The 25410-nt window shown below is 34.5% G+C and overlaps 1 protein-coding gene across 1 annotated transcript; it reads left to right on the top strand.

Moving 5' to 3' along the window:
• The first annotated feature begins 7320 nt into the window (after window positions 1–7320).
• LOC143599408 (ras-related protein Rab7-like) lies at window positions 7321–10091 on the top strand. Its single transcript, XM_077077370.1, has 7 exons — window positions 7321–7698; window positions 7917–7943; window positions 8125–8224; window positions 8433–8579; window positions 9278–9358; window positions 9429–9586; window positions 9693–10091. Exons 1-7 carry the CDS (start codon window positions 7646–7648, stop codon window positions 9757–9759), a joined length of 633 nt encoding a protein of 210 aa, XP_076933485.1. The 5' UTR covers window positions 7321–7645; the 3' UTR covers window positions 9760–10091.
• Window positions 10092–25410: the final 15319 nt, after the last annotated feature.

Raw genomic sequence — 25410 nt, 5'->3', positions numbered from 1 at the left:
AAAATATAACTCCAAAATATATTCACATGGATTTTTTCCTATAAATCACTTGCTTGTACACAATCCAACAACATGATAAACAATAATATACATCACTTCAAGATGCTATTTTTATTGCTGCTACTTAATTGATATTATCTCATCAATCTTAAGTTTTTGTGCAATCCAAATTATGTGACTTTTCTACTGCTTGTAAATCAAATTATCAAAAATCACTATAAATAATAGTATTAAAAATGAATCACAAATTCAATAGAAGCATAAATGAGAATCAAAACCATGGAAGAATATCGAGGAACAAAATTACCTAAATAAAGACATATTAACTGCTACAAATTGCATTAACCATTGCTGCTATTAAAACAAAGAAATCACAAGAACAAATCACATTTATTATGCTGCAATACAAACAAATCACACTTGCAATCCAAACACCAATGCAGTAGCAGGTGATGCAATGCAAAAGAAACAATCACATGAACATATAGAACAACAAGAGCTGCAGAATGATATTAATGTCCCTTTAAATTGTCAAACATTTTAAAAAAAATGCAGCTTAAAGCACATTAATTTGAAGCAACCACACACCCAAACAAACACATTAAATTGCATCTTAAAGCACATTAATTTCAGACAAAGCAACATTTTAACAGCCTTTAATTAAAAACAAAATAACTAGCATCCACAAGGCTGAGAAGGCTACAAACTGAATTCATGGAACCCAAAAAAATATAAAAGTAGGAGGTTAGACAATGCCACAAAATATTTGTTTTTTTGTAGTAAGATTTCCATATAACACCAAAAATGGGAATTCTATTTCCTTGTAGCACTAATATATATGCGCTAGTGTTCAGCCTTTAAAGCTTATTATCTCAAGCACGATTGTGTCTCATTATGATTCCCTTTGAAGTTCCTCAAAATATAGTAGTTGAAGTTCTGTCATAACACTCGCATCAAACATCATAATCCGTTGATCGGATTCATTCTTTGCAAACTCCACTTTCTCACCTTCAATTCTCAACTTTTATGCCTTCAATCTCATCCTTTCTTCTTCAGCAAGCCTGTCATACTCCATCTTCTCGGCCTAAAGGCGATAAAACTCTTTCTCTTGAGCATGTGACTCCTCTAAAAGTGTATGCTTCATCTTTTTGAGTTGTTTGATTTACTCGGTTTGCTCTCCTTCAACTTTTAGTGATCGTTTCACAGCTTTCCTACCCAGTGGTCGATCCAATTGGATAACTTCATTTTCAATTGCATTTCCAGCCTCGGATGGGGTTTTGGTTGGGGTCAGGGACGGGACCTTCGTCCTCTTTTGCTTTGACTTGTCCTTCGCGTCTCGTAAAATCCACTTAGGTTGGTCCTTTAATAGGTTCCATAAATACTCAAACGCGAAGTTGCATTTTTCTTGTTTATGGTACATAAACTTCACCTTATCAAACTTGCATTTAAACAAATAAAATGCATGTTAGAAAAAAAATATAAGTATTTTTATGTTGATTCGGACTCACTTTGCTTTATTGACACTTAACTTACCCAATAAAAGCAAACTTAATTTGATTTCATGACCCAACTTTGACCCCGACCCGTCTAGATTAACCCAACAATTTAAAATACTCTCAAAACAAATTAGAGTGTGGAATTTCTACCTTATCATGATCGGTTATGCCACTTATATTTAATCGTTCAACTTGAGATAGGCACGAACAAAAAGTATTAGTAGCCTTTTGAATGCAATACCATCGATTTGATAAAGCTTGATTGACCTTTCGTTTGTGGTTTCTTTATGTTGCTCGAAGTACAAATAGATATTTTCCAAAATTGAGAGTATTTCTGATCCGTTCCTTGAATGGAATCAAGGCTATGATTAAGCCATGCAGCGACGACTAACTCGTCTTCTTTAGCGGTGAAGTTCACACCCCGGGTTGATTTCCTAACACTGTTTGCATTTGCGGGGAAGGGTGGAGAGTCATCAAGGCTCACAATAGAATTTCCACAAAGAATATTGGTGTAGGATACACATTGATCTTTTGAATCCATACTCAAAACTACAATACAATACAAAGATCATTATATTCGGATTAGGATTGGTAATGAAATATGACATTCTATTGAATGTGTTATCTTATGTATTAATAGTCACAATAGTTTCATTAGTTGACTAACATTTATAACACATATTGATTACATAAATGAACACAATTTAATTACCCTAATCATTTCATGTTATACAAAACTTCATCCTATGTGGATAATTCCACTATCAGTATTACTTTGTAACTTTTATTTTATTAAATCAAGAAAAGATAACTTGCATACTCTAAAAACAATAAAATGGACCAAATAAATTAATGAAATCCACACAAAATTGAAACGTGTTAAATACGATGATAAAAGAAACCACCATCTTTATTCTCTATGAACAAATATGTATACAACTCTGAACATCTACAAACCCTAAACCCTAGTCATGAACCAAATTACAGTCCATCTAGAAACCCCAATAAACCCAAGTTACTATCCAAGAACATGGAAATAGAACATCTACAAACCCTAATTAACTTCTCTTTATCCTGCCGACATATTTGTAAGAAAAGAACACCTCCAAATCATACTGATAGTTTTAATCCTACAATAAACATATTGAAATTGAGAGATGGAGAGAGTACATGTTGCAGCTTTTGACGATGAACAAGATTTATTTGATTTAGGTTTTGCCTTTATTTTGCTTCATAGGTAAAGAAGAAAGAAAGGAGATAGCATATTAACCTACTTCAGAGCTTTATAAGAGGGAACGGAATATGGGCGGGAGAAGATGAAATAGGCGGGTGAAAGTACTGCAGTTGAGACAGGGGGTGCTACAATAGCTTTTTATAAATGAAAAGTTATTGTACCATATTTTTATAAATTAGAGAGATATTATATAAATAGGGGATTGAATGGAGTGAGTAATTGAAAGATTTTTTTAAAATTTAAAGATAGAGGATGTTTTGATGGATGGAATGAGAATGCTCTTATACTCTTAAAGCAAGCTTATCTCATATTCATAATATTAATCATCAAAGAAGAGTTAATTGAATTTTTGATTTAGATGGCAACCTTTATTTATTGAACGTCTCGTCTAAAATCCGTCTACTTGCTTACTTACATTTAAACAAAGATTTAGTATAAAAACAAACTTTAGTGATTATTACTTCCTGTTAATTTGATAACAAAGATTTATTATTAGAAATATTTCGTGTCCGTAGATCGATACTTGGTTCTTACCAATATTATCCTACATATACGATACGTACACTTGCCTATTTGTGTGTGGTTTAGTTTTAGTAGAAATCATTTATATAAATTTAAAACACGATCTTATGTGAAAACCAATCAGCTTTTTATATATACAATCACACCGCATCAATATTCAACTATGAAACCAAACCGATAGCTAGTTTAGAAGGTTTCAAACCGAGCCGTGAACAACCCTCAAGGATGTTGGTAAACGTACATTTGTATGCTTCATTTTTACTAAACGTACCCCTTAACTCAACTTTTACATTAATACGATTTAGATATTTTTCTCATTCCATTACTTTTGTTATATTATCACTATTATTTGTCAATAACGTTTTTTTGCTATTAAAAAAAGTTTTTATACTATTTTCTTTTTATACTTATTATAATTTTTTTTATTTATTTAAATAACCAAATATGTTTTTTCTTATTAAAAGGCGTGTTTCTTCTTATAATAAATATAGTTTACTTATTTAAAAAAATGTTTTTATGTAAATGTTTTAGTATATTGGAGAGTGTTTTAAAAGACAAGTTTAGTGATAATTTTTTTATAAAAACCATAAACTTTTTAATAAATAAAAACGATCAAATAATATAGAACTTGATCGATAAGTTTGATTCTTTAATGTGTCAACATTAATCTTATGCATCTAAATCTAACAAAAAAACAAATTAATCATTTTTGTAAATGCGTAATACCTTTCTTTCTGTAAATATATTACATATGAAGTGAAAATACTAGCTACAAATGTTGTTAATGTGATTTTTAAATTTTTTTAAAGAAAACAACTTAAATTCTTTATAAATTAAAAAAAATAGTTTAGTAACAAGATTTATCTTCTTAAATAAAGTGTTGTTCAATCTTTTTTTCTAAAAAGAAAATCGTTTAAAAACGACTACAAAGGATTACAACTGCAATGGATCTAATAACATTATCTTCCATGCATCTTGCATAAGAATCATTTCTATACTGCATGATAAACCTAGTTTAATCACACGATGCATTATTTGTTTGGTGTGTGACCTTTTGAGATTATCCATAATTGAAAATAATAACATACATTGTCTCTTCGTTAATCTAGATCCAATAATAAGATGTTATTGAGCACTAGTAACAGGTAGCAGTAGTAACTACACGCAGTAGTAGTGGTAAGATATAGTAACCTTTGTTACTATTGAAGGAGTTTTTACTAAGAATTTCCAATTAAATACTTATTAGTATATACCAATAGTTATAAGTTATAACTTCCAAATACCATAATCTTTCATGTAGAATTGCTACGTTTCAACATAACCTTTTCGACGATTCCCTCTATAATATACAAATCAGGAGTCTGTTAATATACATGAAAATGAACTTCATTTTATGAACTTCATTTTTCACATAAATCCTTGGTCTTGTTCGTACAGAGCTTTCTTTCGTAGAAATTTAATACTAAGCGCACTCTAAATACTTTAATGTGATATTGAGAATATATTTGATTCAAAAAGTTATCTATGTAGATTGTTGAGAAGTTTTAAGTGTTAGAAAACTAGGTGAAAATATGAGTTTTTTCACTAAGTGTAAATTGCATTTTTACCTAATCTTGGAGACAAATATTTATATACATTTTTTTGTTAACTAAACTGGTGTTCGCGCGCGCAATACAATTAGAAATATAGACCTTGGTAATCACGTAATAGATTTATGGGTGTTTGTTGTTTTATTTGAACCATGAAACCATTTGTTGGTATATTTAGATTAATCATTCTTATTTTAAACTTAATTTATTATCAAAGTACACACCAAATCGGAACCAAAACCGTTTGTAATGATTCGGTCTCGTTGGTTATGTTTTTCAACTGTCCGGTTTCAATTTTCGACGACAAAATACCATTACTAATGATTTAGCTCATGGTTTAATTCAAAACCATCAAAACTGGACCACAAATAGCTATACATAGAATGTTACTTTATAACTTAAACAAACTATGGCAATAACATACTCAAATTAAAGAGAATAAAACACTCGTTTTTATGGTGCAATGTTTAAAAAAATATATATATTATCGTATGAAAAAGTTATGACCATATGCAAAAGATAGATGTTAAATCTGTAAGTATCCTCTAAATTTACACAAACTTAATTAAAGTAGGGTGACTAAGATTGTAACTATCATGGAAAAATATGTAAGATATGTTATATTTAAGTGTTTAATGACCATTTTACCTCTTTTTAAAGTTGTACCATGTGCTTAAACAATTATAAAACCTTTAAAATCTACCGTCTTAATTTGCACATGACTTCTATATTATATATAGTATAGATATAGATTGTAACTCCATGCAATGATATACCTATTAAATTTTGGTATTGTGTTCTACTTTGAGAGAGCTTTCACAACGAACCAAATTTGTCCAAAACTTACATGAGATATAGATGCTTGAAGTTGGGTGTTTGAAACTATTAAAGCTACAAAACCTTGGATAAAATGAGTGTGAATATGTCCTACATTGAAGGGTGAAGAATTTTTGAGTGGTAAATAAATAGAGTCCTCTAAGAATATTGTTTCTTTTTAAGGAAAACACAAGTGGGGATCCTTAAGGGTTCAAAACGTACACCCTAAATCACAGCGGCACACGTGCATGTGTTGCTTGGACGATGACGTAATGTGGCGAACTTGGCACTTCGTTGCATGCCGCTTGAGATCGCCTTTGTATTATTGAAGGTTGACTTGATCGGGTTACTACTGATAATGTCACAAATTCTACCAATAACTAGGTTGCTACCCATCTAAGCAGTTACTACTGCTCCTTGATTGCTACCGACCTGCACAGTTCCAACTAATCCTTGGTTACCAGCGCTAGGATGCATCTGAGCAGTTCCTACTGATGCTTGGTTTCTAGCCCCTCTGTTGCTCCTAAGCTATTAATTAATATCATTGCATGGAGTTACAATATATGAGCTGAAATAGAAGGAAAAATCAGTTTATTAGATTCATTACACTGTTAATTAACGTTGAACATGCTTTCCTTTAATTCTTGATTAATTAGCTATTTAGTTTTGTTACACTATAAATTCTATAAAGAAAATACATAGCAAAAACTTCATGCAACTTCATAAATCTTTCTTACCTTTTTATTTTATTACTTCAAAAACGAGTTGCCACATTAAACGCTTTAAGAGTTTGTTTGGTATTGGGTAATGGAATGGACGAAGGAATGGATAAGGCAATGGAATTGACGAGCTGATAAAGAAACGCATCATTACCATTTCATTATCTTGTTTGGTTACCATGTGGATATGAAAAAAAAAACATTACTTTGTATTGTTTGGCAAAAGGAGTGGGTGATCAAGGTAGTGGGTGGTGGCGGTCACGGTGGTGGATTGGTGGGTGGTGGTGGTTATGGTGGTAGTTATGGGTGGTTGTGGGCGGTGGTGGCAACAGCGGGTGGTGATGATGGATGGTGGCAGCAGTCATGGTGGTGGGTGACGGCGGTGAAAGGTGGCGACGGTGGTGGTTGGCAATAGTCGAGATGGCAGGGGCGGGGCAGTGGAGGACAGTGGGGGTGGTTGGTGGGCGGTGGTGGCAGGGTTGAGCGGCAGTGGTGGTCTGTTGCAATGGTGGGAGGGTGGTGGAATGATGTAAGGTGAATGGGAGTATTAAATGGGAAAAAAAAGATGATGAAATGAATTTTAAATGTGTTAGAGATAATGAAATAAACTAGGTGATGCCGTCAATCAACCAAACAGCTTTTTTTTATTCATTCAGAATAATTCATTTCATTCTTCATCTCATTTTTACATATCAGTGTATCAAACATTACCTAATTCTTTTTGTTGTTTTCGTTAAATACTTCTGGTTATATACGCATATGAAGAAAAATTTATATTTTAACTGTTGTTCATATTTGCAAATTAACAAAAAATGAAATACCCCAATAGATGGTCGCACGATAGGAAATCAACAACAAAGATACCATTTGCAGATAATAATAATAATAATAATAATAATAATAATAATTATTATTATTATTATTATTATTCGTAAACTGGGTTCGGGACATAAATGATTGACTTGTATATGCACCAACCCAAATTAAATTGTGACAATTGTAAACTGTCATCCACCTGTAATGATTAAGATCACATGACAACATACTAGAAGTTGATCAATCCTTGCACGACCATTAATTGAACCTTTTAAAAAGGTAACATTATTTAGAAGAAAGTGGAAAGTCAAATGTCAAAAGGAGTTTATATAAACTGAAAACAAGTGATTCAGATAAGAGGCATACAGCGTGAAAGTTGCCAGTCTTTTTCTTTTGGTTCCTCTTTCGGTGTGTTCACATAACATCCACAAACAACTGACACGGTCGAGACCGATGTTGATCTCAGATCGTATGCTGCTCAAGGTCATTGTTCTTGGTGATAGCGGGTACGCATTAATATTTGTGTTATGAGCATACACTGTTTTTTTTTCTGAAAGACGATATATACTTAGTAGTGTTTTTGACTTGTAAAACATAGGCTCTCTATGGCCGGGCTCATCCGAAATAACTTGTTTTTTTTTAAGTTCAGGTTATTTCATCTTTTCAAGCTGTAGAAACGATATTTCTCGACTCACCAAGAATTTCGTGGTTTTTGTTCGTGTAGGGTTGGAAAGACGTCATTGATGAACCAGTATCCTTTTAACAGTTCCAAATATAACAGTTTTATCATGCTTACATACTAATGTGATATAGTGAATTAATTAATACTACGTACACATGACATTGATAGGGAACATTTAAACAAAATTCCAAAAATGTTGGTAATCAAGCGAGTTTTAAGACTTTGAAGTTCAAATTAACTGTCATTCCAGATATGTTTATAAGAGATTCAACAAGCAATACAAGGCCACAATTGGTGCTGATTTTGTGACCAAAGAGTTGCATATAGACGACAAACTCGTCACCTTGCAAGTAAGTAATCACCATTGCAATATATTACAGTAAATTTTCTGGTTGATTTTGTATAAGTAGTGAAGACATTGATTTCTAGGATAAGTACAGATCATAAACAAGAAACATGTACACATATTTTTTATTGTTGTAGTTATATATACCTACGAAATAAATGTTAGAATAAATTACTATAAATAAATGGATTAATATGAGGTTGTATGAGCAGATTTGGGACACCGCGGGGCAAGAGAGGTTTCATAGTCTTGGAGTGGCTTTTTACAGAGGGGCTGATTGTTGCGTTCTTGTATATGATGTCAACATTCAGAAAACCTTTGAAACCCTACAAACTTGGCATGAAGAGTTTTTAAAACAGGTTATAAACCATGTTTCTTATTTCCATATATATATGAGAGAGAGATGTATATGCATGAACTGTCAAAACCTATTTTACAACTTATTATATGAATTAACTAAAATGTACGTAGATTTCAATTGGGTCGTAATATTCAAGCATCACCCCCATGGTGTATTAACAACTCTAAAGGGTTCGTATAAGGCTATACGAGTCGTATAGCCCTCACTAATAATGTACGGATGACAGCTTTTCTAGTCTATAAGGGTCGTATAGCCCTTATACGAGCCGTATAGGCTTCAAAAACCTGACACTCCGCAACACATGAGGACAAAATTTTGCACTTATACGGCTCGTATAGCCTCTATATGAGCCGCATAGACGCATATGATGTCCAAATAACCTATATGGTGTGGGAATAATCTATACCTTTCAATATATTTAAGATATATTGTTTATATTTTTATTATGGCATTGATAGTCTTTTTTCTAGTGAACATGTGCATATGAACATATTTGAAAAAATTGGGGAAGATAAAATTGAAAGAAGAGTAGTGGCCATAGAAATAAATATTTTTTTCAGTTTTATTTTTTTTATTAAGGCTGTGACATATGCGCTTATGTGGTTCTTTAAGTTCTCAACACCATATTGGCTATGAGATGAACACTCTCCTTTAAGTGTGTGATTTGACTATATGTCGGCCTTATTTGTACTGCAGGCCGATCCAAGTGAACCTGAGAGATTTCCTTTTGTGTTGCTGGGGAACAAGGTTGACACAAATGGTGGGACTAGTCGAGCGGTAAGTATATGTGGATATTCAAGCGGTTAGTTAAGTAGGTCTTAACAACTGTTGGTTCTGTTAAATGAAGGTTTCTGAGAAGACCGCACGAGAGTGGTGTGCTTTGAAGGGAAACATACCTTACTTTGAGACGTCGGCAAAAGAGAATTACAATGTCGACGAAGCATTCCTTTGCGTTGCAAAAACCGCACTCGCAAGTGAACACCGACCTCAAGATCTAAATGAAACGTTAGCACATCTTTCACATCATCTTTGTTTTAAATTGATGCAGGATATTCTTTATTTATTTTCTTCATAGTTATAACATAAATTTACGTGTTATTTAATTCTGTAGGTATTTTGAAAGAATTCCAACCACAATTTCAGAAACAGATCAGCAAGAAAGAAGGTGTGCCTGCTAATGTAGGTTGTTAACAAAGTTTGCTTGAATTATTTCAATTATTATTATTTAATCTTTCTTAATATAGTTTGATGAATGTTCAATAACAAACACAACACATAGATTTTCTTTATTTTGATCATTTATTGTTCTACTCTTTTTATTATATGAGAATTGAAATTATTACACTTCTATCTGTATAGTATAAAGTAACTATTATTACAATTCCAATTTCGTGACCTGGTTAAACATGTAAAGAGAGGAATGGGCCAAGGGCAAGGACACTAAGGGATAAGTTTTAGAGGGCCCAAACGGCTAGCGATAAGTACGGAAGGGGCCAACACTCTAGTCTAGGATGAGTCTAGAAGCACACTCCAAAGTCAAAACTATATACTAAAAACTTGGGTTTCACTTCGCAATATCTAGACGCGAATAACAATGCGGGTACCAAGGTTCTTCGTTGGAACCGTTTCGGTTCGTAATGGTACCGATATGATACCGGCTATGTACCTAAAAAATATACTTTATTTTGAATCAACTACAAACATAATTTATACCAAATGTCAAGAGAAATTTTAAATAACTAATACTGGTATCGATTTTGTTCGGTCGGAATCCACATTTAATAAAATTTAAGCCGGAATGACGTAGAGAAAAAAACAACTAAACATGATTGATTATTCATTTCTATTTTTTAGTTAATGAATTTAAGTTATCATATATTTAATAAAATTGAATCAAAACAAAATGGGTTAAAAGGGAGTATATTATTTAAATTGTAAAGGATAAAATTGGAAGTAAAAAAAAGGAAAAAAGAAAATAGTTCATAAGGGCATTTAAGCTAAATATTATCTAAATTTGTTAATAATAAGTGTAGTTTAACTTGTGTGGGTCGCGTGTTTAAGGCGGTGACATTGACATGATTATCTATCTATACTATTAATGCAAGAAAATTTCCCATGTTATGTAATAAGACCCTCCAAATAGACTGTCACAAGTTTTAATTTTTTACAATTTTCCCTTCATGAATGATAAAATGAAAAATATGTTGTTGGTGGAATTAAACTCACTACCTTACTTTTAAAATGTTTGTGGCTTACCAAATCAACTATGATGAATTGATGTTGGTCTTCTCTTTTTCTTAATTGGTATAGATTCAAAACACTCCATTTTGATTTCTTTTAAAATACAAATAAAATATATTTTATGAAATTATTTATCTAAGATATGTTATTGTGTATGTTATTAAATTTAAATTTTTTTTGTTTTATTTCTTTAACCACTTGTATATCACTCCGGCTCTATCCTAATACAAATATACAGTAGTGGTTACAGACATAGCTTATTATAAAACATGTGATGTTATGTGTCACACTTGACCTTAAATTGAGACTTCTCATGCATTTGACCCGAATTCACGGGCATGGGTCTCACCATTCCCGGATAGTCTTTAAATAAGTTATAACATCTCATTTATTTGTAAAACTATTTCATAATCAAACAATAATTTTCGCGGGTCATGGTCCTCACCAAACCTGGATAACCCTTAAACGGGTTATAACATCCAATTTATTTGTAAAATAACCCCTTAATCATCAAAGAATAATTTTCACGGGTTATGGGTCTTACCAAACTCTAACAACGCTCAAATGGGGTATAAGATCTCATTTATTGATAAGCACATTCATCATCAAAACCTAATTTAATTTATCTGCTTTGCATGTTCTTTGTTACTGGTCTATCATATCCATCGTCGATTAACTTCCGATACTACCCACCACCGTCAACTACATCAACACCCCTTTTTTCATTAGACAAATATTTGTGTTCATGTTTGTACATTTAAAAAAACCAACATGCTCGTGTTCATTTATGTTTGTTCGTTAAAAATCTGAAAAACCTACACATCTTAACTAATAAAACCCACACGTTAAAAAGTATAATAACAAACTAATATATATGTATTAAATTAAAAAGAAAACTACGTTAAAAAATAAAATAAATTATCATGAAATAGCAAAACGATTAAAAACAAAACTTTATATAAACTCCCATAACACTGGAGGATCAAACTAGTTCACTTATAAATAGAGATCCATTCCTTCTCATTTTCTCACAACTCAATTTACAAAAGATTGTTGATATTCTCTCATTTTGGTGATTTTCTCCTACTTTGATTTATGAAGTCAAACCGTGAAGTTCAAGACTTCTTTTTATTTTCTAAGTTCTTCTTCCGAGTATGTCATGTTTGTATTTTTAATATAATATTTTTACCATATCCAAAACAAACCCAACCTAAAGTTGAGTTCGGGTCCGACCGTGATATGAAGTTTATTAACATTTTATAGTAAATTTTCATTTGTTAAACGTGATATTATTGACTAGCTCCTAGAACACCATAAACTAGTCAAAAACACACAGCAGATGGCCTAACAGAATCCTATTATATGACAGACAATCACCAAGAAAACTGTGAAACAATAAAATTTGTCAAACAATCCTAAGCACACATATGCATCGAATGAAAAACAATAAACCTTTTACTTAAGCATAAATCCATTCACGAAAACAAAATCCAAAATCAACAAAAGTTCATCATAAGCCTAGGCAGTCTAAGGGTTTAGCCAACAACCATACTCAAGAAGAAAAGAAAATAAATTGGTTCAAATAATGAATTCATAAAGATAATAATAAATTCAAACCAATAGTAATGTTGTTTGGTTGAGTAGGTGTTGAACCCGGATACTCTCCGCACAAACCAAGGCGCTCTCTCTTTTTGTTGTTGCCCTCCTTAATGTTGAACCCTTCTGTTCGTCTCTTCTCATTTCCGTCCGTAGGGTATTATGCAAATCAGCCCCTCCTTTTAAATAATATTAATATATTAATGGTGTTCTCAATGACTTGCTGCTCAATCCAACTTACTCTAGCCGACTTCCTCTTTTTCTTTATGGAACATACCCTATCTTGACTGCCTAAAAATTAATCATAATTGGCTTAAATTTACGTGGGTTTACCAAAGTAAATGAGTCATAACTTAAAACCACACTATCTTTGAAGATTTTGATAAAATCTTACTTTAATTTGTAAAAACCTAATTTCAAACTCCACGTGACTATTGCTCTTTGTATTCATATTTATTTCTTTTTACTTTTATACAATGTTGTAAAACTCGCTAGGCGGTCCCTAAACGACCGACCCTTTTGTAGGGAGTACTCGGAGTAATCGGGGAGTACTCGGTTTATACTCGGACATGATAAATATAACATAAAATAACTATTGGATATTATATATATGTTAAGATAAGCATAATTCACGTCAAAATAAGCATAATTCATTTGGAAAAAAAAACATAATTCAAAAAATTCATATTTTGTTGTTATTTTTAAATTTTTACTAAAAAATAAATAAATAAAAATAAAAAAAAAATTAAAAATTTTGGCCGAGTTGACCTTGGAGGCCGAGTAATCCCGAGTATTCCGACTTTTGACCGAGTTGGACCTTTGCGAGTAATGGTGGCCGAGTTGCGAAAAGGAGGCAAGGTTGATGTCTGAGGACCTTGGAGTCACCGATTCCAAGGCCTTAGAATCCGACTTTTACAACACTGCTTTTATATGTTATACTCTAATTATTAACATAACTCAATAAGAATAATACGAAACTTGATTGTATGTTCATTGTTTAAACTCATTTTCTCAAGTTTTATAAAAGCACTCTATTTTAGCTCGTTGTCTCGAAAGACCTTAAAAACTTACATATAAGCCAACTTAGAATAATATTCAATAAAAAACTAGCTGCAAACACTTAAAGTGCAGGAAATATTTATAATATTTATATATAATTTGGCTCATATCAGGGTACATTCCCTTTTGGAATTGTCCTTCGTGTACAGTCCCTTGATAACCCATTGTTTGAACAAACACCTTGAGTAGATTTGCTGTTGTGAGGTGAATAGGGTTGGGATTATCATCATTCAACTGCAAATATCTTCTTATCACCCCTTCTGTTATACGTATCTCCTGATTAGCAACTGTGGCGTCTATCCTTTTCCCATTAACATTGTCATAAAGCCTCGCTGACCTCCAAAAATCAAGCGAGTGATTCCTGTATATCACTGGATACTCAGCAAAACGGATATTTGACCTTTGTAACCATCTAATCATCGGAGCAACTTCTTCATTACCAGGAGTGATTTGTAACAGAGCGCACATATTGTGCTTATGCTCAAAGGGATAGGCTGGTTGATCATCATCCGCTATATCTGTACTCATAAACAAGCATATTTAAAGCAAAAATTAGTCCTAAAGTTCACAGCTTTAAGTAATTTCAAGTTATAATTTTGAAGAAGAATGAAAGAAATATCATTAAGAACCTGATCTTCGACAAGTTTATAACCTACACACAAAACAGAGATTTAGTAATCATGAATAATTAGAGGCCATTATCACATAATCGTGGTCGGAAAACATTTAAATAAAGCTTACCAAGTCGGATTGTGAGGGCTGACAAATTAAGGTTTGGATTACTGATGAATGCGATAAGTCGGTTTGTTTACTGAAACGAGAGGGAAAGTGGAAGGAGAGAGAGAAGTGAAGTGTGAAAAATTTCTCTAACTCCCTCTCTTATACCTTTTTAAAAGTGGGTTTTAAATGCTTTTTGTCGTGTAGTGAGTTAATAGTTGTCATACATTAACATTATCCATTGATAAATATTAACACTTAAAAGCCTTAGTCGATAAAGTTTGGCTAGCAATTGTTTACAAAGCTTGCTAGGTATATTCCACTTTCACAAAGCTTACTCGTTTCAGTGTTAGTACAAATCATAAAGTTTTTAGAAGTAAATTAAAATGAAGGAAGCTTACTCTAAATACAAGATTGCTTGAGAACTGAATCACAAGTTAAATAATCAAGCATAAAACATCAAGTAGGCAGCCTTGCTAGAAATCAACTAAGATTCCCAAATAGATGACATACTTCTAATTACTTACCTTACTCGAATAACTCAACCTATCACAGGCCTTACTCCGAAAATGTATAAAAATTTAGCAAATAATTAGTTAAGTAAATCGTTCCACATAGTATGCTCGAGGCACTTGCTCAACAAGCAAAGTGTGCTAGAAGAGAGTTCTAGTCACAAAGTGTACTCGAAAGACATATTTGAATAATTACATATGTTAAGAGAACACTTGAGAATTTTAGTGTACTCGAAACATAAAGTGTGCCCGGGAAACAGGGTTTGCCCGAAAACACTTGTAATTTCAAAGAAACATATTTATATCCATATAATCATTAAGTGTGTTAGAATTTAAAGTTTAAACACACTCAATGTCACAAAGCTTGCTAGAATAAATTCAAACACTCAACAATCACAAAAGTGTGCTAGATAGTTTAAAAACATTAAAGCTTGCTAGAAGTAACATTCATTCACAAGGCTTGCTAAAATGACTTAAAAACATCCTATAAAACAGTTAAGTTTGCTAGAAAGCTTAAAGATGACAAAGCTTGCTAGTGAACACAACATATCAAATAGCTTGCTAGAAACAGTTGACTTTCAATCAAAACACTAAGTATGCTAGAAAGTCTTAACTATATAAAAGCTTGCTAGTAAATAGTAACATATCAAATAGCTTGCTAGAAACAAGTCAAATATCTTACAAAACAGTTAAGTGTGCTAGAAATACTTGAACTTGTTAAAGCTTGCTAGTAAACACATTCAAACATATTCAGACATCAAGCCTGCTCGGAAGATTGAAATTTCAGATAAAATAGTAGACTCTACCCGAAAAGGATGAAAACTTCAAAGCATGCTCGAAATCATAAAACTTAGACCAAAATGTCTAAGTATGCTCGGAAAGGTTATAAAACATCAAACCTTACCGAAAATACGTATTCAACCTTTTGAAGGTAAAATGCAACACTTTTTGACTTAAACCAAATATCAACCATATTTTTCATTAAAGATCATTGTTTAAAAGCAAATTGGGCATTTAGAGATCAAATTTCAGTCATGTTTCCTTTCAAAACAGTTTCTTTCTTTTTCTGAAAAGATCTCAAGTATGGGATCATATTAACTAAGTAGCTTTCTCAATACTTCATTCTCAGCATTATTATGACAGTATAGACAGGTTAACAGCAGGTCTAGACTTAGCATGAATTTCATTTCCTTGGTGATATGATTAATGTTCAATTAGGATGCATAATACTCAATGGATAACACATATTGTTTATAGATGCTCCATATCTATTCTCAAGGCTTATATGGCTTTCTCCAGATCACCCAGATTTGACTTTGACCCTTGGTTTTGGTTTAAAAACTTTTTAATGACAGAACTTATGGTTTTTTTTAAATGAGCACATAACAACATTGTGTTGTTTATACATAGCTTTTGCTCAACATTTGTTCTTTGTCATTTTCATTTAAATACTTCATTTTTGGGACCAAATACCAATGGCTCGTGTATGACTGGATAATCACTTTTCTGCCCATCATTCGGAAAGATTTATCTTGGAACATGCATAGACAACAATGTAACTCCACATAAAGCTTAGCAGTTTCTTTATGTTTATATCACCTTAGATTTTACACATCATGGGAAAGCAACCTTACATGTTAATGACTGTACTAAGTGCCTTTTTAGCCTATTAAATCCATATGATTGGCTAAGTAGTCAATGTACTATCATTTCTCATTTTAACAGATTCAGTCACCCCATTTACTCTTAGCTTCCAGGTTAATGGCTATCCTGATTGTCTACATGTAGTCAGCAAGACCAAACATATAAATAAATACATGTCCTTTTGGCTTAGAGTCAATGGCATAATTTTAAGTGAAAGAATTAATTACAATTGCCCAAAATGCTTTCAGTCTTTGGATTAATGGCTATCCTTTCAAATCTACAAGTAGATGATAGGACCAAACATATACAAGTATATGCTCCTTAGACATGGGCAAATGACATAATTTTTAGTAAAAGTAATTCTTTTGAAACTTTCCATTGAAAAACCTTTTAAGCTTCTTTAAAGCTTCAACTGGATAGTATTATCATATCTCTACACCATTAACAACTTGCTCTATGATTTCAAAATTTGTTTTGATCAAAAGTTTTCTTAGTAGTATCAATTTAGCATAACATCTTGACTCAAAAACATAATTTGACACAAATACAAGCAACATATTCAAATCTTAACCATAAATGACATTATCAAAACAAGCAGACATTACTTGCAATGCATATCTATCCCAACCTAATAACATCATCTGATCAAATAACACACATATTCAATCATTCAAACATGACATCAGATAAGCAGATAATCAAGTAATTCAAATCAAAATACTTATCATGGCATCCTACTAGTCATCCGATAGATAAGTATAAGCATCAAAGACACCTAAATTTGCACAGATAGTCAACTAAGCACATATCAGTTAACATCAAAAGTATCATTTTCAAACACATTCACACAACATTCACTAAGACTTTGAGTAGATAGTCATTTTGGTCATCAAGCACACATCATTAATCAGACTTCATTAGAGTTGATCATCCCCGGGGCTTTCAGAATAAAGTTGAACCTGGTTCTATCAAGTGGTTTTATGAATAGGTCAGCCAAATTGTCACTTGTGTCAACTCTTTTTAATTCAATTAAACCTTTTTCACTACAATCTCTTATGAAGTAATGTCTTATTTCAATATGCTTAGTCTTGGAATGTTGCACAGGATTCTTAACAATAAAAGATACAACAGTATTATCAATGTAATTAGGGGTGTTTAAGAAATTCAAACCATAATCCAGCATTTGATTTGAATCCAGAGGACTTGTGCACAGCAGGCAGATGCAGCAATGTATTCAGCTTCTACAGTTGAGATTGACACTGTTGTCTGCTTCTTGCATTGCCATGACACCAATCTATCACCCAAAAATTGACACCCTCCTGAAGTGGACTTCCTGCTCATATTGCAGCCATCATAGTCACTATCTGTGTAGGCTATTAGATCAAATGACTGGTTGTTTGGATACCAAATACCCAGATCAGGTCTTCCCTTCAAATATCTAAAGATCCTCTTCACTGCATTCATGTGAGAAACCTTAGGACTTGACTGGAACCTTGCACAGACACACACAGCAAACATGATATCAGGCCTTGAAGCAATAAGATACATCAGGGATCCAATTCTTGCTATGTATTCATGCTCATCCACTGGCTCCCCCTTTTCATCAGCTACCATCTTTTCTTTTGAATCCATAGGAGTTGAAGCTGTCTTAAAATCATTACACTTGAACTTGTCTAGTATGTCCTGTACATACTTAGACTGGTAGATGAAAATCCCTCAGCCTTCTGCTGAACTTGTAATCCAAGGAAGAAGTTAATTTCTCCCATAGAGCTCATATTATACTTGGACTTCGTTACATCTTCAAACTTCATACACATCTGTTCATTGGTTGACCCAAAAATAATGTCATCCACATACACTACAACAAAAAGGGCTTTTTAGTACGCACAAAAGCGTCTTAAAATGCTATTTAATAGGACCTTTCATTTAATAGGACCAACGAGAAAAGTGTTTCATGTAAAGGAGTCGTAGTAAGTCTCAGAACTCAAAAAGCGTCCTGATATCCAAAATAAGATTATGAAACCAATTTTATGGTCGCATAATATATCAGTTAACAACCTAAAAAGCATCCCAATAAAAACATATCATGACACTTTTTAATGTTTTAACATGTGCTTACCTACCTTTAATCTTTTGATACACATACAAGCGTCCTTAAAATTAATTTATAAGACCCTTATGATGTAACATTATAGTACCAATAAAAGGGTCCTAATATCCCAAACAAGATTATAAAACTAAATTTTATGGTCGCATAATATGTCTATGAACAACTTAAACGTCCTAAAAAAACATATTTTTAACACTTTTACAATGTTCTAACGTTTAATAGGACAAAAATTCGAAGTCCTAACAAATCATATTTTACAACCCTTTTTAAACGTCCACACACAATTTTACGATACAGTTATGGACATATAAATATTGAAAGAAATAAAACTTCATTATATTAAATAAGCTTGTTTATAACGAAAATACTAAAAATAAATAAGTTATAACATTATTCAACATAAACTATTGTAACATTCAACAAAAAATTAAAAGCAATAAAAGAAACAAGCACCATAAAATCCCGAGTCATCATGCGTCCTCAATCCTCAGCGACTACCTACAAATAAACCATCAATGTATAAACATTAAGTTCCATATTATTAAAATTATTCGTATCACAAGTTTAACAAATACATACCAAGATGAATGGATAAGGCCATGCGATGGATGCACCAATACAATCTTAAATTATGGAAAATAACCCATACGGTCTCACCAACTATTCATCTATTTATATTGGTACTTGAAAATTACCTCACACCATTTTGGTCCAATCTCTGTACCACCAACTAGCTCATTTGGGTTTAGGCTCTTCACCCATCCTCTTGCTACATGCTCATTTGAGAGCATTAAAGATTATATGGTGATGTTTAGATGAAATATTTATGTAAAGATATTAAAATTTGATAATAGTAAGATGAGTTGCTGTTAATTTTGAGAGCACTCTTAATGAAGTATCAGAATGTGACTTTCAATCACCTATTAAATCTAATTCTGTTATTTTGACCTGTGAAAAAAAAACTCATATCAACCGAGTAAAATTAATCGGGTCAAAATTGACATCTATAAAAAGTCAAAGGAAGCTTACAAGTTTGGGTGCAATATCAATTTCAATATTTCCATCTGTCCGTGTCCAGGGTTGATAATTTATAGTCTTCAAATTTTGCATTAGGTTGAATCGACCTCATGGTTGCAACACTACACAAAAACAATGTTACAAGTACCTGGTGTTGCTTTTGGACAAGGGGTAGGGTAGCAGCTGTAAATACAGTAGGTTGCTATAACTTAAATCCGCCTCAATTATACCTTAAAGTATAAGACAACAAAAAAATAACGCTTTGATATTAAAAATGAACACCATATAATCAAACCAGCTTTTATAACAGAACCGGACTCATAAAACTGATCTCCTGGTAATTGCTTTTTAATAGAAAATTTTCATTTTGTATTAACTGATAATACTGTAAGCAGGATATTTGTTTGGTGATTACTAGTATAGCATAATTTACTCATTCATAAAAACACACCTTCTGTGAATTTGACACATAATATTTTAGTGCATTTTGAATATTGGTACTTGCAATGTAGAAGCTATTAAATTTTGGCTAACTGGAATTTGCTATTTTGGTTTTTCTTGATACATGTCATTAAAAGAGACTCTAAAAACAAGTGTAGAAACATTTTGTTAAAAGAATTTGGTAAATTTAATGAATTATTTTTAAGTAAGGATTTGGTTATTCACCTGGTTCAGTTGGCAAATAAACAGTAGCGGATCCAAAACTTTTAGTGAAAGAGCCAAAATGGGTTAGGCAAAAACAAGCCGTGCAAAAAAACTTAAGAGAAAATGAATCTAGTAAAAAGAGCAAATAGCGAGACAAATATATATATATATATAACAAATCAAAAGAGTTCATAGTTCCTATTATACACTAAACTAGACCTCACGATAGTTTATAATAAGCGCACCATGTTCAGAGGAACCAAACTTATATATTGTCCAAAAAGAAAAAATCCAAAATCTTCATCCTAAATAAACATTTCTAAACTGATATCTAACTAATCCAAACAATACCCATGTATCAGTTGTATATATCAAAAGTTGAGGGCATTATCGAATGCTGACGCAAATTCGCCCAATTATAGGCAGGGCGATATTCAAGTAGAAATCGAAAAAATAGCGGGATTTAGACCTAATTATCAAGGGATATATTGATTAGTACCTGATCGTATTTCGAAGAGGCATCAATGAAAATAGTTGAAACCCAATAGACTACATCACCAGCTAATCGATTAGCAATTATAAAGGTTATTGAAGGAATATGTGAATGTTGCAACCGATTGGTGAGTGACTGTCGAGATAACGATTAACAGGAGGCAATTGGGTTGCGGTGCTATCCTTGCTGAAGGATGCTTCGTACCAGCGCGCTTCTATTTTACATTTAGGGTTTTCCAAATTTTACTAAAAGTTTTAGGCGGGGTAATAGAATTTGGATGGGGAGTTTTGGAAGGAATGTAAATTTTAGAGAGAGAGTGGTATACTTTTTTGTATAGGAATAATGGATTTAAAGCATGATCTAAGTAACTAAGTTACAATTAAATCAACACAAAATATATATAGAAAAATATATTATATTTATTTTTGTATCATTATACATAAATTGATTTTATTTATATCACAAAATGTAATTAAAAAAAATAATGCATTTGCAAAAACATACCCAATAACACTCCATTTATTAAAAATTTATTCACATTATCATATATTTCAAGTCAAAACTTTGAGCGCGTAACAACCTACTAGAAGGCGGCATATCATCTCCTCAGATCCAATCTCCTTCTCGATCTTCTCCACAACCTGCTAGGAAAGATTTTGAATCCAATTCCATTTCAGTTCATGCTCGAACATGCGTTTGGTGACCTCTGAGTTCTCCGCCACCAGCACTTTCACTGCTCGAATTAAGGCATCTCCTTATGCGGACAGTTGAGCATTTTAAAAAAGATCTATATATGACTGACCAGTCGAACCGTTTGGCCTTGTCGGTGTTTCAAAACTCAACTCGAGTTTTGTTTTATTATTATTTTTCTTGGTGTGGTACTTGGCTACCGGGGTGTTTTGTGGGTCGGGGGTGGTATGACCGGGGCTATTGAGGAGGTTGTTTGGCCGTGTCCGTTTAGAGGCTTCCACTGTTGCCCGGATGGATTACTGGGTCCAAGGGGGTTCGATTGGCCGCACATATTAAGCGGCTTCATTTGTCATCGGATGCCAAGAAAGAGACCTTATGGGAGGCGATCTCGACAAATTTGGATTTGTTTATTTCGGTTGGTGAGGCTTTAAAGGTCTCGCATAGGTGGATGTGTGGAGCGTGTATGGAGTCACATGCTCTCCGTCGGGGGTGCCATCATGATGACGGGTCGGTCTGGTACAAGTGTTTCACGGGAGATGTGGAGGAATATATAGTGGGGATTGCGAAGCCACATGTTGGGAGGGAAGTTGTCGCGGTAGGAAGGGTGGAGGTGGATGTAGCTCTCCTTGAGCGTGTCTTCACTCTTCCTATTACGACTGTTAAAAACATTCCTCATAGTTGTCGTATGGCTTTTTCCCAAGCCTTAGTGGGTGCTCTGGGTAAGGTGGCGGCTATGCCAGAGTCTGTTGAGGCGTGGGTGAAACTGTTTTTGTTACCACGTTGCACCTTACGAGTTTTCAGACCTTCTAATCGTCAGCAACGCAGGTCTGGCAATAGAAAGTCTGAGCAATGCCGAATTATTCAACGGTCGCTATCCGCTTGGGGTGACCGTGAAGGTTTCTTTGAGCTCCTTATATCGCTTTTTAACCAACCCCTAGGAGATGCCCCGGGTGGTGATGCGTTTGTACCCGAGTCTGACAACGCCGGGTTGGGCGCCAATGTTAAACAATGTTTGCGAAAAGTTGCGGACGGGCATTTCACTGCTGCGGTCAAGGTATTATGCTCTTCAGGGGTTGCACCTTTCGGTAAGGATACTTTGAACGCTTTGTTGTCTAAGCATCCCATCATGGCACCTCCGATTATGCCTGTTTCCTTGCTTTCTGAGTCTCCCCTTGTCGTGGACGTTGATAGTGTGCTTGGGTGCATTAAGTCTTTCCCTAAAGGGACTTCGTGTGGGCGGGACGGTTTGCGAGCCCAACACATTTTAGATGCGTTGTGCGGAGAGGGGTCTCCGATTGCGGATGGTTTGCTCAAGGCTATCTCTGCGGTGGTTAATTTATTTTTGGGGGGAATGTGTCCTAAGGTGTTGGCAGAGTTTGTTGCGTCTGCCCCACTTACGCCGTTACTTAAACCGGACAATGGGATTAGACCTATTGCCGTTGGGGCCATTTGGAGGCGGTTGGTCTCTAAGGTGGCTATGAGGGGTGTCGGGAAGGAGATGGTTAAATACCTCGGTGACTTTCAATTTGGGGTGGGAGTCCCCAGTGGGGCAGAGGCCGTGCTTCATAGCGCGAACAGGTTTCTAAATCAGTTTCATTCGGATGGGTCATTGGCTATGCTTACTGTTGATTTCTCCAATGCCTTCAACTTAGTAGATAGGACGACCCTTCTACATGAGGTTCGGAGTCGATGTCCTTCCATTTCTCTTTGGGTGGATTTTTTATATGGGCAGTCGGCTAGGTTATATGTGGGTGATACTTTCATTAAATCCACCACTGGGGTTCAACAGGGGGACCCTCTTGGGCCTCTCCTTTTTGCCTTAGCTTTGCACCCACTTGTTCACTAAATCAGAGATCGGTGCAAGCTTCTCTTTCATGCTTGGTACTTGGATGATGGCACGATTATCGGGGATACTAGAGAGGTAGCCAAAGCATTAGATATTATCAGGTCTGAGGGGCCTCGTTTGGGTCTTGAATTAAACGTTAAGAAAACAGAGTTATTTTGGCCAACATGCAATGGGGTGAAGGCACAGGAGGGGTTGTTCCCTTGCGGGATTGGAAGGCCGGTGCTTGGCGTGAAACTCCTTGGTGGTGCTGTAAGCCAGGATGCGGGGTTTATCAGCAGTTTGGCTATGAAAAGGGCATCTAGCGCTGTGGAACTGATGAGCTGTCTCCCAAGACTTCGGGATCCTCAATGCGAGCTTCTTTTGCTTCGCTCATGTATGGGAGTCGCCAAGCTTTTGTTCGGTTTGAGAACATGCCAACCTATGTATGTGGGGGAAGCTGTTTCTATATTTGACAATGGTCTTCGAAGGGCGATTGAGGACATCGTGGTTTGTGGAGGTCCGTTCTTTGGGGATCTCCAATGGAGGTTGGCATCACTTCCGATCCGTTATGGGGGGTTGGGTCTCTGTTCGGCCGAGGATGTATCTACATATGCTTTTGTGGCTTCGAGAGCACAGTCGTGGTGTTTGCAAGACCATATTCTTCGGGGTTGTGATATTTATGGGTTGGACTCTGATTATGGGTGTGCGATGGATCGTTTACGTACTTCACTTCCAGATTTTGATCTTAGCGGGTTCTCTAATAAGGACACCGCCCCCCCTAAAGCCCAACATGTTGTGGCGAGTGCCTTATTTAGTGGAATCGTCAAGAGTTTAGAAGTGAAGTTTGATCTATCCCCTCGCCAAAAGGCGGTGTTTGAATGCCTTCGGGCTCCTCGGGCTCAGGATTTTCTAACGGCCATCCCCATTGAAGGATTAGGCCAACGTATGTCGGGTTTGGAGTATCGGGCTATCCTTAAGTACCGGTTAATGATCCCTATGTTCCCGACGGATGAACCTTGCCCAATTTGTCGTAAGGTCTGTTTGGATTCTTTTGGTGACCATGCGGTGCATTGCAAAGAATTGCCTGGCTTTAAATACATACATGATCTGGTTAGGGATGTTCTGTGTGATGTTCTTAAACGGGCAGGGATTTCTGCTAAAAAGGAGGCCCCTGTTAACTTTCTCACGGATCCTATTGAAGGGAGGTCTACTTTACGACCAGCTGATATTCTTGTGTTCGGGTGGGCAGGGGGGAAACACGCCTGTGTGGATCTTACAGGAGTGTCTCCTCTTGTTGGGCTAAGGGACCGTGGGTTTGTTGTGGGTCAGGCTGCGTTGAAGGCTGAATCGGGCAAAGTTGTTAAACACGAGAAAGCTTGTTTAGATAATCAACATGTCTTTCTACCATTTGCCTTTGATACATTTGGTTTTCTGGCTCCAGAGGCTATGAAATTTTTGAGTAGGGTTCAGCGCGTCGTACACGGAACCTCTTCAGCTTCTAGGTCCCAAAGCTTCGTTTTTAACAGGATTGGCTTTGCTGTTCAAAAGGGGGTTGCGGCGCAACTTGTTGCCCGTTTGCCTGCCACTTTATTGTAATCGTTTTATAGTAAATTATATAAAACTTCGATATTATTTTAAAAAAAAAATCAATGGCTATAACTAACCTTAAACGATCACAAGTGACCAATAATCAACCATGAATGACCAAAATTAACCTTGCTTGACCAATATTTAACCATCAAAACACTATTTCTTGAATTGACCAGACATGGCCCTCAGTAATCCCAATTAACAATCAAAGACTTTGATTGATCCTACATAGCATCAATAATCCAAATTAATTATTGAGGACTTTCATTAATTACCAACGAACTTAATTGACTATCAAAGACTCTAATTGTTTCTCATCGATAAGTGACATTAAATATTTGATAAGATTAACTTTTAATATAATGAGATTTTATAATTCATTTATATCACAAAATGTAATTAAAAAAAATAATGCATTTGGAAAAACATACCCAATAACACTCCATTTATTAAAAATTTATTCACATTATCATATATTTCAAGTCAAAACTTTGAGCGCGTAACAACCTACTAGAAGGCGGCATATCATCTCCTCAGATCCAATCTCCTTCTCGATCTTCTCCACAACCTGCTAGGAAAGATTTTGAATCCAATTCCATTTCAGTTCATGCTCGAGCATGCGTTTGGTGACCTCTGAGTTCTCCGCCACCAGCACTTTCACTGCTCGAATTAAGGCATCTCCTTATGCGG

This window comes from Bidens hawaiensis, unplaced genomic scaffold (genome assembly GCF_021521415.1).
Source record: "Bidens hawaiensis isolate Kalapana, Puna unplaced genomic scaffold, B.hawaiensis_p1.1 tig00001920_1, whole genome shotgun sequence".
NCBI lineage: Eukaryota > Viridiplantae > Streptophyta > Magnoliopsida > Asterales > Asteraceae > Bidens > Bidens hawaiensis.
This window is presented reverse-complemented; position numbering and strand designations above follow the sequence as displayed.